At 33.1% G+C, this 12794-nt stretch overlaps 1 protein-coding gene across 1 annotated transcript in view; it reads left to right on the top strand.

Moving 5' to 3' along the window:
• Positions 1 to 12794, top strand: part of FAM188A (family with sequence similarity 188, member A) — an 81484-nt gene that overhangs the window by 16246 nt on the left and 52444 nt on the right. Inside the window, exons 3-8 of the mRNA XM_011934277.1 lie at positions 465 to 525; positions 2135 to 2308; positions 5421 to 5472; positions 6380 to 6494; positions 9137 to 9210; positions 10046 to 10125. Of these exons, the coding sequence (XP_011789667.1) occupies positions 465 to 525; positions 2135 to 2308; positions 5421 to 5472; positions 6380 to 6494; positions 9137 to 9210; positions 10046 to 10125 (556 nt within the window). The remainder of the gene's footprint in view (positions 1 to 464; positions 526 to 2134; positions 2309 to 5420; positions 5473 to 6379; positions 6495 to 9136; positions 9211 to 10045; positions 10126 to 12794) is intronic.

Below are 12794 nucleotides of genomic sequence, written 5' to 3'. Positions count from 1 at the left end.
CGATAATAAAGTGGTGACTGTAATAGTGTTACTTTTGTGTCATAGATGAAGGCTAAGGGAACAGAACCACTTTTATATTTAGATTTCTTTTACCTGGAGGAATCTAAATGAAATGTAGACTTGTTCCTTTTCTACAGGGCTTTCACTTTGTGAATAGAGGAGTAAGTTTCTGTGCTTTTCAGTTATTCTGTTATGTGAGTTAGTTCTTCTACTTGTCAGAAAATATGTACTGTGGAAGAAGAAGAATTTTATGAATCTAGAATCAAGTTTATAGTAGTATACTCTGAATAAATAACTCTGCACAGTTTCTGTCAAATGTGAGGGGAACCCATTTGATATCTTTACAGAACTAGTCAAAAGATTACAAAGGAGGTACAAATGATTTTTTTCCATGTTAAAATTGAAGAATGATATGATGTATAGTTATAATGCATTTCACTAATTATTGCTTCAATTGTGTAAAGGCATTTCTTTTGAAGAAGCTCCTGTTTTCTTCTGAGAAGTCTTCTTGGCGGGATTGTTCAGGTATGATAGTTGTCTTTTAAAAACTTTTGCTTCATCCTCTGCTTTAATAGAGATGATCTATGCAGGATTCATTGGCAATAGTTTAATTACAATTATCTGAGAAAATTAAGTATCAATGGGATTTTTTTTTTTTCCTGAAGTTTCCTTTTAAAATGTTTTAGAAAGTGTCGTGAACACTGACTTCATATTTCCAAATTTGGTTTTCTAACCAGGGGTTATAAGACATGATGGTATAACTAAGGGAAAAACCTTTGGCTTCTTGCTAAAACATGGTGCATTTCCTAGAACTGTTAGGTGGCAGCATACAATAAAGAATAGTCATTTTTCTTTTTTGGTCTTATTTAGCTGTGGGCAAGACCTCAGAATTATCATTATATTCCTGCATGTTTTAGTATAATGCCTTACACAATGCAAATACTGCAGATAATTTTGGATGAAGTTGCAAATGAAATTGTCATAGCTTCTGTAACTTGAACTTCTGTACCCAGAGATATGTGATGCCACCTTATAATAAGAATTTGCATTCCATGTGACAGTTTACAAAGATCTTTCCTTCACGTACACATTTCCTGTGAACCTCACAATACCTTCTGGAAGAAAGTAGGACATATTACAATCCCAGTTTTGTATCTAAGGATGTAACAGCTTACATTCCAAACCATGACTATAAAATCTAATGATTTTGAATTTAAGAGGTAAGGTATCACTTCTATAAGTTTTAAATTAATAGGTGAAATAGAAAAAAAATCTTAGTAGAGAAGAAACTATTTGAGATACTATTGTTGAACTTTTAATAAAATTTATACTGTTTCTTACACAGAACTATATTCACTTTGATAAAATATTTGTAAAGCGTTGTCGTAAGTGTCATAAATGCTGTGGTGATTATAAAGTGAACAACATCATTCCTGCCTTTAAATATCTGTTAATCCATTAGGAGAGACAGAAACCTCCTTACATCATACAATTTTTGAAAGCTTCAGAAAGTGATACTACTTCTTGAGAGTAATACTGCTTGAAAAGAGAGTGCGGCTAAGGTTCAGAAAGAGATGGTCTGAGCATTTGCGCTATTTTCTGTCAAATTTGGATGCTCAAATCTGTATTCTAACCGCTGGCGTCTGCTGATGTAATGCATTGTGGTAACATAGGTGCTGACGGTATCTCATCTCACTATTATCCCTTTGGGACAGGGTGATCCAGGACTTTAGACTAATTCAGGAGTGAGGGGAGAAAATAGAGGTCTCAACAGACCTTTCCATTGTGCTCAGTTCTGCAGTAAAGGAAACCTCATGGCTTAAATGCTGCAGTTGCTAAAGGTTTAAGAAAGTGATGATCAGTGTCAGATTGTGATCTTTCATAATGTTTAATTCTGCATTTTTCAGGATTCTTTTCCTACTTGGTTTTGTTTGGATGGCTTTATTTAAAGTGATATTTCAATCCACAAACACATTGTTTTTCTAAAACATAATTTAAAATCTATTTAGAGATGTTTTCCCTGTTTTTAAAATGCTTGATTTTCATTATTAATACGTTCTTACTATTGTTATTCATGACAGAATTTTTTTTTTTCAGAGGAAACCATTGTAACTTATGCTTTGGTTATTTTTAGAGGAAGAGCAGAAGGAACTCCTTTGTCATACCTTGTGTGATATTTTAGAAAGTGCTTGTTGTGACCACTCTGGATCATACTGCTTGGTTTCATGGTTAAGAGGAAAGACAACTGAGGAAACTGCTAGTATTTCTGGGAGTCCTGCAGAGTCTAGTTGCCAAGTGGAACATTCTTGTAAGATACATTTTTATTTCCTGAAGTTTTTTTCTTATTCCTTTGTTTTAATGAATCTATTGAATATTTTGAATAAAAAATTACATTTTCATAACATGTATTCTTTTCTAGCTTAAGCTTAATTACTGAGCCTTAATATTTTTTATTTCCATTTTATTTATTTTAATTACTAGAAGACGTTACATTTTTGCAAAAAAATGCATCTCTTAAAATAAACTTTTTAAAATGTTCTGGTTAACTTCTGCTTGATAACAATCTCTTTTGAGCTTTAGAACTCTTATTTAGAAACAATGATATACTTCAGTTTCAGATGCCTTAATGTTTTGCTTTGGTATTGCAAAAAAAGTTTTTTTTGACATCAGAAAATTTCATAAATTTATCTTTACTTGCTTCCCAGAGCAAAGATGGGGACATTTCTCTTCGTTGCAAGCTGTTACTTTTCCTTCTGAGTTATTTGGATTATTTTTATACATATAGATTATTTTAAGGCAATTTTAGTTATGCCTTAAGTTTTTCATACCTTGATTGAAGATAAGTTAAATAATAGCTATTCTCATTATTCATAAAACTTATATATTCCGTGGCTTTTAACTTTTGAAAATTCTTACGTAATTGACCCAAAAGCTGCCAATGTGAAATGGAGACAGCTAGTGGTACGGAAGCTAGTTAAGAGTTGCTTTTCTGATTGGCTTTTCAGGAGTAATCTTGCTACTTGATGGTTTTTGATAATTGGTAGTCCCAAATGCTTACGTTAAATAAGTGACTTATTCTACCCACAGAGCATCACATTAACTATCATCTCTGTGGAAATTTTTTGTAGAGAGATTACCTATCTAAAAGTACATTTCAGTTGTATGTGATACACATTTTTCTTTCCATATAGTATTATCTGTAAGATGCTGTTGCCTCCCTGGACTAAAATGTCTCTGTGTTGTCAGTGTCTTTTTTCTCCTACCTTTGCAGTTAAAATGCCTTAAGCCTGGCAAATTCTAATAGTAGTAAATTTGCAAGGAATAATTTTGAACATTTAAACAGTTGAATGATGCTTCCTTTTGAAGCCTTTGAAACATGGCCTTTCAAAAAGAACTTAACATATTTTAGAGTTTATAATGACATTTGAAGACAACAAGTGGAAAACAGTCACAAGGATGGTAGTCCAAAGTGTCATTAAGATTGGTTTTAACATATTCTCTAGGTTTTACCGTGTGGCTATAAACACTTAATAGCTTCATTTAGGATATTAAAATTTTGAAAGAGGAATTGTTGATCTTTTGAAAAATTATTTTGAAGATTATGTGCTTAAAGCCAGTCTGTATATTGATGTGTGAGAAAATAGTAAGATCTTTTTATATAACATTTTCCATTAGTATCTTAATAGTATACTGAGTGCACACTATGGAATGTGCTATGCATTTCTGTAGTGATAGGTTCCATTGCTGTAGGTTGAAGGGCCTTATAATGCATTCACTTTGGTACTTCAGTAACTAATTTAGATGGGCATATTATATTGAATTACCCTCCAAAAAACATTTTAGTAATTTTCCAGTTTACTTTGTATCTCTTTTAAAAGTTGCCATGAAGTAAACCATATTTTAAATTTTTAAAATATTGTATACATTTGAAATACTTTGTTAACTGAAAATTTGAGAATTTACCTTAGTGACAAATGAACTGTATTTATATTACAATTTTTATTCCATGTAACAATCTATTTTACCTGTTCTTTCCTTTATCCCCAGCTATGTTCTTTTTCTTGTGTTTTATATTTTTCCACCATCCCTGCCTGCTAAGCTTTTTATTTTGCTTGCCTCTTTTCTCTAAATTATTATCTTTATGTCTACTTTTGTAGTATACCCAGTAAAACTATTTAGATAATCTAACATTGCAGAACAAATAATATAATTTGGAAAAGATTAGGTAGAATTTTCATTTTCTGAAAGTTTTAATGTAAAGTGTTTTCCCCTCTTGTTAATATTACTTTCTCTACAAACATTAATTTCATTGGCTTATGTGGTGTGTATAGTTTTGGCTTGTTGGTAATGCACAGTTGTTCGCAGTAGTGAATACTCAGGTTCAATTGCAGTTTGTTTCCCACATAAACCAAGAGATAACTTAATCCATTTGGACTGCTAAAGATTTTAAAATGAAATATGAAACACAACTAGGCTTTGGAAAGCTAGCATAATGCAATATTTTAAATTGTAAATAAAAATTTAAAATTTTGACTTCATATTGAATTGACTCACCAGTGAGAATTTATATTTGATAGTAGTAAGTTTTGCTTTATAAAATATATGTGAAGTTATTCATTGTGATAAATAACTCCCCAGAGCCAAGAGTATCTGGGCTCAAATCTTATCACTGCTGTTTAATCCTGTGTACTCTTGAGAGGAGTTTTCTGTGTACCTCAGGTTCCTCTTCTGTAAAATGGAGCTTAGAGGGTTTATATGAGGATTAAATGAGGTAAGACATGTAGGGCATTTAGAAAAGGGCCTGGCACTTAGTAAACTGCTCAGTAAACATTACCTCTGATTACAATGCTTTGATTTCCTTTGATTAATAAACATAATCTAAATAAGTTACTGAAAACGTTTTAACAGTTATACAACTAAACGAGGAAACAAACTTAAAGCTGTCATTGAACCTGTGTAGTTTGAGAGTGTTATGCCTTTTTATACACGTTTGTTTAATAATTAAGCAGTAAACCTTAAAATTTTATATTATGAAAAGGAAGGTTAGCTCTGATGATATTACTTGGATTTATATAATCGGAAAGATTATTTAAAAGTGCAGGACACATTATGATGTGTGAAGCACTGATTATCAGTAATTTTTCATACTTTATAAACTACCATAGCATAGCTGAACTGAAATGTCTATTCAATCACCCTTCTGCATTCTCAGTATTATATCCATTTTAGTTATATTCATGATGACAAAGATGTTGAAATATAAATTAATGTTATAATAAAGTTGAAAATAAACTGAGAATTTTAAGGGAGTAAGGAAATAGGGAAAGTGTTGATTGCTTGAAAGTATTTACAGCCTGCTGTGTGTATCTTGTGTCATTTATTTGCCATGTGTAGTGCTGAAAAGTGTCTTTTATGTATAGCTGCCTTGGCTGTCGAAGAGCTTGGCTTTGAGCGATTTCATGCATTAATTCAGTAAGTAACATTGGAACATTTAAAATACTTACTCTGTGGACACATTGCCACTTTAAGTCTGTTCATACTGTGCAAAGGTTCTTAGTTTTACATAGAAATGCACTACTTAAACATAAATTTTAAATCCATTGCTTCAGAATTAATTTGCCTTTAAAATAGTTTGTAAATGTATAAATTACGCTGAGTCCTTAATTAACTGTCCAAATACGCTTTTTAAAAACATTAAAAAGCTTTTTCACCATTACAATGAAAAAAAATCATTTTAGCTTAATGTTTTTGTGTCTTTAACAAATATAAAAATTTTTAGTAGGATAAATATTAGAATTATTTCTTATTTGCCAGTATCTGTTTTCTATACCTTTTATTAAGAATGCCTATATTTTTGTTAGAGCATTTAAACTTTTTATTACAAAGTTAAAGGTAAAGATGGCTGTTGATAGAATTATGGGTGGCATTTGGTTTAAAATGTAACATTAATTTCTTTTACAAAAAAGCCGCAAATGTAAGTTATCTTTGGCATTCAGATATTTGTTAAGTAATTTCTAGGATTTAAAAAGTGAAGTGTTCTTTGTGTTTACCCCCTCTTACAAGAAGGCCACTCTATTGTTTAAATAACTGTATATTATTGAAGAATTTACTGATGCCAGACAGTTCACCTAAGAGATGAAGAAGTTCTCTGCCAAGTAGGTGTTCTCTCTTAATGATACAAATCGTATATTGTGATAGTTGTCAGAAATAGCTTTTGGTTTTAGTGGCTAAATTTGTATTTGAAAAATTTAGAAACGTCCCAGAAGTTTCCTGTTTGTATGTGTATGTTTTAATGTGTAAGAAAATTTAAAAATTTTCCCTTGTATGAATGTAGTTAATCTCATCATGATACCAATACTTAATTCTTTTTTTCCCCCAGAAAAAGATCATTCAGAAGTTTACCAGAATTAAAAGATGCTGTCTTGGACCAGTATTCAATGTGGGGAAATAAATTTGGAGTATTGCTTTTTCTGTATTCTGTATTACTGACAAAGGTGTGTTCAAGAAAATGCTTTTTCTGCCTTTGATTAATGTTATTTAGTGCTGTTTTTCCTGCCGTGATGAGTAATTTTATTCCTGATGCTGTTTTTAAATTCTTAGAATAAAAATCTTTTACGCTGAAAATTAGTTGATCTGTTTCCTCAGCACTCACTCCTTACTTAAGCAGTTTCATGCTTACTTTCACCTCTGCTCTTTTGGACTACAGAGATTATCAGTAATGTTCTAATTGTGGAATGCTGTCAGTTCTTCCAGATTGTGTTTCCTTTGATCCTTCCGTGTAGCACTTGACCCCTTAACCCCTTCTGGAAGCTGTTTTTGACCTTCATTCCCTTTCTTGATTTCTTTTTTTTTTTTTTTTTTTAATAGAGATGGGGTTTCACCATGTTGGTCAGAGTGGTCTTTTTTTTTTTTTTTTTTTTGATAAATCACTGTGTGTTTTCTTTCTATAACGTCTCACGATTCTTACTTTGTTTTGTTTTCTTTAATAGCTTCCTTTCCTTCTTTACCTGTTACCTTCTGCTCTTTTCTCTCCTCCTCTAAATTTTTGTATTCCAGAAATTTTCTTCCCTGGATCCAGTATACCTTTTATGGATATATCATTTACTCAGATTACCTTTATAAATAGCTATTTAATAGTTCCAGTATGTCCCTTTCTAGTCCTACTCTTTTTCCCCAAATACCTATCTAGTAACGTGTTAGTCTCAGTTGACTATCCTATTAGATCTATCATGTCTGAAATCAAACTTCTTTTATTTGACAAATGTTTTCTGAGCATTGACTCTATGCTAAGGACTATGTTAGTATTAATAATATGGGATACATTTTTAGTGATATGTATTTAGTGTTGTAAAAAAAATGACACATTAATAATTCCATTATAGCAGTGTGTTTTGGTGTTTGGTGTTCTGTCTGAACCTATTAGATGTAATCAAGGGCACACTGTTTCTAGTAGGGACCATCTGACAGAGATAGGACCTTGATGCATGAGGGCAAGTTTTCTGTATGGAAAAGCTGGAGGAAATTTTTTCCAGCAGTGGGCACTGCAAGTATAAAAGTGTAAGGGATTGAGGGTATAATGCAGGTTTAGGGAGCTCTAAGTAGTTGAGCCTTAACTGCAGCATAAGACACCAGAGAGGCAATTGTGGAAGATGAGACTGGGCATGTATGTAAGAAAAGACTTAGAGTATGAAGGCCTTTCTGCGTACACTGTGCAAAGAGTAGGTTTCATCTGCTCAGAATTGGAACACAGTAAAAAGTTTGAACAAGGGAGTGACAAGATCTTTTTGCTGATAAAAGATGTATTAAATTGGGATAGGGAGTTGTGATGGATGGAGTTGGTGTTTGTAGTACAAGACGAGAGTCTGGAAAACTAGAAAAGTGGTATTGAAATAAGAGAAGCCTAAACTAGGACAGGTCATGCAATGGAAAAGAAAGGGAGCATATTTAGAAATGTAAATAAATACTTATTTGGATTATTAAATATAAATAAGAGAACCAAAAGTGCTTAGTTGTGTAGATGTTGGGAGTAGCAGTGATAGTGGTATCTAAGATGACTGGTTTCTTGTAAGTTCTTCTTGACTGTTCAGTATTCTCTAACTTCATATGCTCAAAACGTTTGATATCTCCTGTTTATTCTTCTTTACAGACAATAAATTATCATGCAAGTTGTCCTTCCTTGACCTGGTCTTTAAAATGATATCCGCTTCCTCATTAGGGATTGTGTCGCTTGTTGATAGTATTCATCTTGACATTATCATAGCCTGATTTGTATTGTTTACGAGGATGGCACATGCAAGAGCTCATGCTTCTTTGCTTCCCCCTGCGGGATTTAGTCATTCATTAAAAATCTTGGTTGTTAATTAATCATCTATTTAATTCTTAGAAATGATAGAACCAACGGCTAAAGTTAAGTGAATAGAACAATGAATGGCAGTTGATCTTTGTCCTTTTTGGAACTGATGAGGTTACAATAAGTAGGTCTTCTGGTCCTTATCCAGTATCTAGAACTTCTGGGAGCTGAGCGCCCTTCTGGAGGTTTAGAAAATATCAGGAAATTGCTTTTTAAGAAAAGAAGGCACTTCCTGCCCTTTTAGTTTGCATTTTGTAAGTATACATTTGAATGACCAATATTTGTGAAGTAATACTTAAAATCAGAAGTAAACCTTCCATTTTATGTACCAGTTAAGTAATTAAAATGCAAATTATTTAATGTTATATCTCTATCAGTATTCATGTGTGTATGTATTTACTGCAATAAGTTTTTACATGATCTAAAAAAAATGAGTTTCCTTAACAGGTTCATATTCATTTAACTTTTAAATAATTCATTTATTAAATAATTTCTCCTTTCTCCGATTAAAAGTTAGTTCTCTCTCCTTGCCCCTTTAACCAACAGTACATATTTCATCCATGAGTGTTCTTTATATAGAGCCCATGAAAGAAAATAAAAGATATTTGAGGAACTACTTTTTACAGTTATCTCAAATGTCCCCCCACTTCAAATCTGAGTTACTCATGGTAGAAAAGTTACTTAAATAATTGTATTAGTTTATAGTGTAAACTAGTCAGTTTTTAAACTATCATAATTTTCATTTTAGTTTTTTAAAATAAGTCAATGAGTTCTTTGTTTCTTTAGGGCATTGAAAACATAAAAAATGAAATTGAAGATGCAAGTGAACCCTTGATAGATCCTGTATATGGACATGGCAGGTAATTAACTAAAATCTCTTGTCTCCTCATGTGAACTCTAGTTTTTAGAAACCTGCCTTACGATAAAACATGACTGAGTCAGGTAATTTTGCTTGTCAGTGGCGTTAACAGTATAACATCTATGGATTTGAGCACTTCTTTGTTTTATGCATTGTTTGCTTGATGTATGAAATGTTAATTTCATTTTATGTATGCATTGTATTTATTGTGGCAAATATTTTGTTTTAAGATAACAGTGGGGAGGTATTTTAACAAATCTATTTATGATTTTTTAATGATAAAATTTATTCATTTTGACTTAGAAATAATTATATCTTTGTAAATGCTTCTCTGCTTGGGAGAAAAAAATTCCCAATTTTCCTCTCGGACCACCCTCCTTCTCAAGCTTTTTATGGCTATTTTTACCAAAAATCAATGAAACAGTGATAGTTAACCTACTCTAATACATGAGTCCTTCTTTTTAGACCTTTCTGCCTCAAAGATGAAAATTCATGTATCTTTCATCAAAGACAAAATATTAATAATTATTCATTTTTAAAGATTGTAAATATTAAGTAAATTATTAGTCTATCATTTTTTATCCATTTAAATATATCTTAAAGTTGTTAAATGTATGTGAATATGTAGAACAATAAATACCACTGTGCTGATATACTTAGTGATACATTTAGCAAGGCCGAATATATAAAATGGAACATGTAAGGTTTTCCCTAACTTTGTAAATTCTTACATAATTTAAGGTGAAAAGTCATTACTTTATACCTTGCTGTAGGAATTGTTTGATTTGGCAACTAGTTATATTCATATTTAATTGCTTTTTAATATTTATTAATAGCCAAAGTTTAATTAATCTCCTGCTGACGGGACATGCTGTTTCTAATGTATGGGATGGTGATAGAGAGTGCTCAGGAATGAGTAAGTATATTCTTTGTTATGTTGCTCTCTTTGATGAATAATATTTCAGTGGAATACAGCTGATTTTTATTCATCTATTTAATGGCTCTACATTACCTAGAAATTAAGTGCTTTCTAATAGAAGAATCCTTTATAGTTTTCAAGGCACCAAAATGTTAAGACCATTAATCTTGGAGCCAGGCGATCTTGGGTTCAAATCCCAAATGTATGACTTTAGTCAAGTTACTTCTCAAGCCTTTCATTTTCTCTGGTATAAAACTGGGATTTATGACTCTTAATATATATAAACACAGTGCATATTTATTCAGAGATAGTGCTACATTCTTTGCTTAAAATTGAGCATTACAAAGCCTGGTGATGTGAAATATTTACTTTGGGTTTTTGCCTATATTACTTTTAATGTGCATACTTTAAAACACAGAGCAAATTTAATACTGTCTGAGACTTTTAAACTACCAACTCTTCCACTACCACTTCCATTTCTGGTCTCAATTATTTCTTTCCTGTGGCTTCACGTGTTGCCAGGCACATTGAAATGGATCCTATTTTGGCCAATCCATTCCATTAAGGAGAGCTGATACATAACTGAGTGAAATTACCTTCAGTTTATTACTGGGTCAGTCTGAATTCATTTATTTATTCATTTGTCTTAAATTAAGTAACCACAGTGTGCCTCTATGAAGTATGTAGTATAGGACACGAAGCTCCAGAGTTCTCAGAGCTCACAGGCAAACAGAGCAAATATAATTGAGAAAATAATAGTTACCACTTTTTGCTCCCATTGAAGTGATTCATGATCTTCCATTTGAATTTTTCTCTCAGAAATGTGTAGTTAATTAACAGAAACATGAAAGGGTATAATATTAAGGAAAAATCATTAAGATTAAAACTTCAGAATTAAAGTACCACCGTAAAACCCATTGTACTGTTTAAGAAATGTAAGAACTAAGTTCACTTCTCATTTAATTCATATGCAAAATTATTTACTTAGTGGTGAGGTTAGAATGAGAACCAAGTTTTGCTGATTTCTAGTAAAGGTCAGAGTTTAAACAGTGAAATTCATGAACAAAAACTACAAATTATCTTGCTCAGCTCTCTGTAATTGAGCTTATCCTATTTTTCAGCCCTTATTCTGATTCATAACTGAAAGCATTTAATTCTGTCAATGAAAAAAAGTCTCATCGCAGTCTCTCTTGGGTAATATACAGGTTTTCTAGGTCTCTCTTTCGCTCTCACCTGTGATGGCTTCTGCACACTCCCCTCTTTCTTCTTCTTCCAGTTGTTTCTGGACCCTCAGGTATCTTATCTCATATGATTAGGGAAGCAATAGGTGTTTGCTGAACTTGGGTCGAGGTGCCTCATCCCACTTGACCCTCTGTCCTTGCTGCTTTGCTCTGGCCTGACCCTTCCCACACTGTCTTTAGCGCATCACTCTCTCTCACACTTGGTACCCATCAGTGTGGTTCATCTTTCCACGCATTCTCCGGATTCTCGATAGCTTATCCTAGTCCCCAAACCAGAATACTCCTCTGCCTCCCTCAGCTTTTCCTCACCCAGCTTCTCGTAGACTGAGGTGAGGTACCTTTCATTGGCAGGATTAATAGTCAGAATGAGGTTTCAAGAATAGGAGGCTCCATGGTCAGGTGCAGTGGCTCACACCTGTAATCCCAGCACTTTGGGAGGCCAAGGCAGATGGATCACCTGAGGTGAGGAGTTCGAGACTAGCCTGGCCAACAGAGCGAAACCCCTTCTCTACTAAAAATATAAAAATTAGCCAGACGTGGTGATGCACGCCTGTAGTCCTAGCTACTCAGGAAGCTGAGGCAGGAGAATTGCTTGAACCCGGGAGGCGGAGGTTGCAGTGATCTGAGATCGTGCCAGTGCACTCCAGCCTGGGCGACAGAGTGAGACTCCATCTCAAAAAAGAAAAAAGGAATAGGAGGCTCCTTAGGCAGCTCTTGCCGTGAAGTCGTTACTTCCTTTACAGAATATATTAGTGAATTATCAGTTTCAGTTCTTGAGACGTACACATACATCGTTTTTGTTTCTTGAAATAATGCTTTTCAAGGCTGTCATCTTGCTGTGGACCCTTTTTCTGTGTAGTTTAAAAGCCAAAACTAAGCAATAACTTCGAAATAGCTAACTTGCAAAAGAAAATCAGATCTATTTCTTGCATTTTGGAATGTTTACTTGAAGCGAACTGTTTTCAATCATCAAACTTAAAAATGAGAAAAATACCCCATTTATCTTTCACTGAACTTGTTGGTTTTTCCTAGATAACACATAGGACACATTTTCTCTCCCGCTGCCAGGCTGGTGACTACTGCTAGAAAAGAAACCTTATTATCAGTTTTATTGGTTGGGTATACTCTAAATTAATCCTACTTAAACTCATTTGAATTCTCACTGCTGACTGTACGTTGTAACTCTTTTTTCTGCTCCTCATAACTCATTTATCTACAGCTGCTTAAGGCAGTGGATTCAAACCCCTTCTCCTCCTTATCTGTCTCTAACTTTACCTCTGCCCACTCACTCTCAGCCAACTTTAGAATCTCAAGTTGTCTTTTTTCACCATATTCTTTTTTCCTGTTTTAGAAGAACTATATATCTTTCCAGAGTTACTGTTGATTCCATTTATAGTCTCTTCTATTAAATGTGACTCTCTTCCC

Source organism: Colobus angolensis, unplaced genomic scaffold (genome assembly GCF_000951035.1).
Source record: "Colobus angolensis palliatus isolate OR3802 unplaced genomic scaffold, Cang.pa_1.0 Scaffold133, whole genome shotgun sequence".
Lineage (NCBI taxonomy): Eukaryota > Metazoa > Chordata > Mammalia > Primates > Cercopithecidae > Colobus > Colobus angolensis.
The sequence above is the reverse complement of the archived record's forward strand: the minus strand, read 5'-3'. Positions and strand labels throughout refer to the sequence as shown.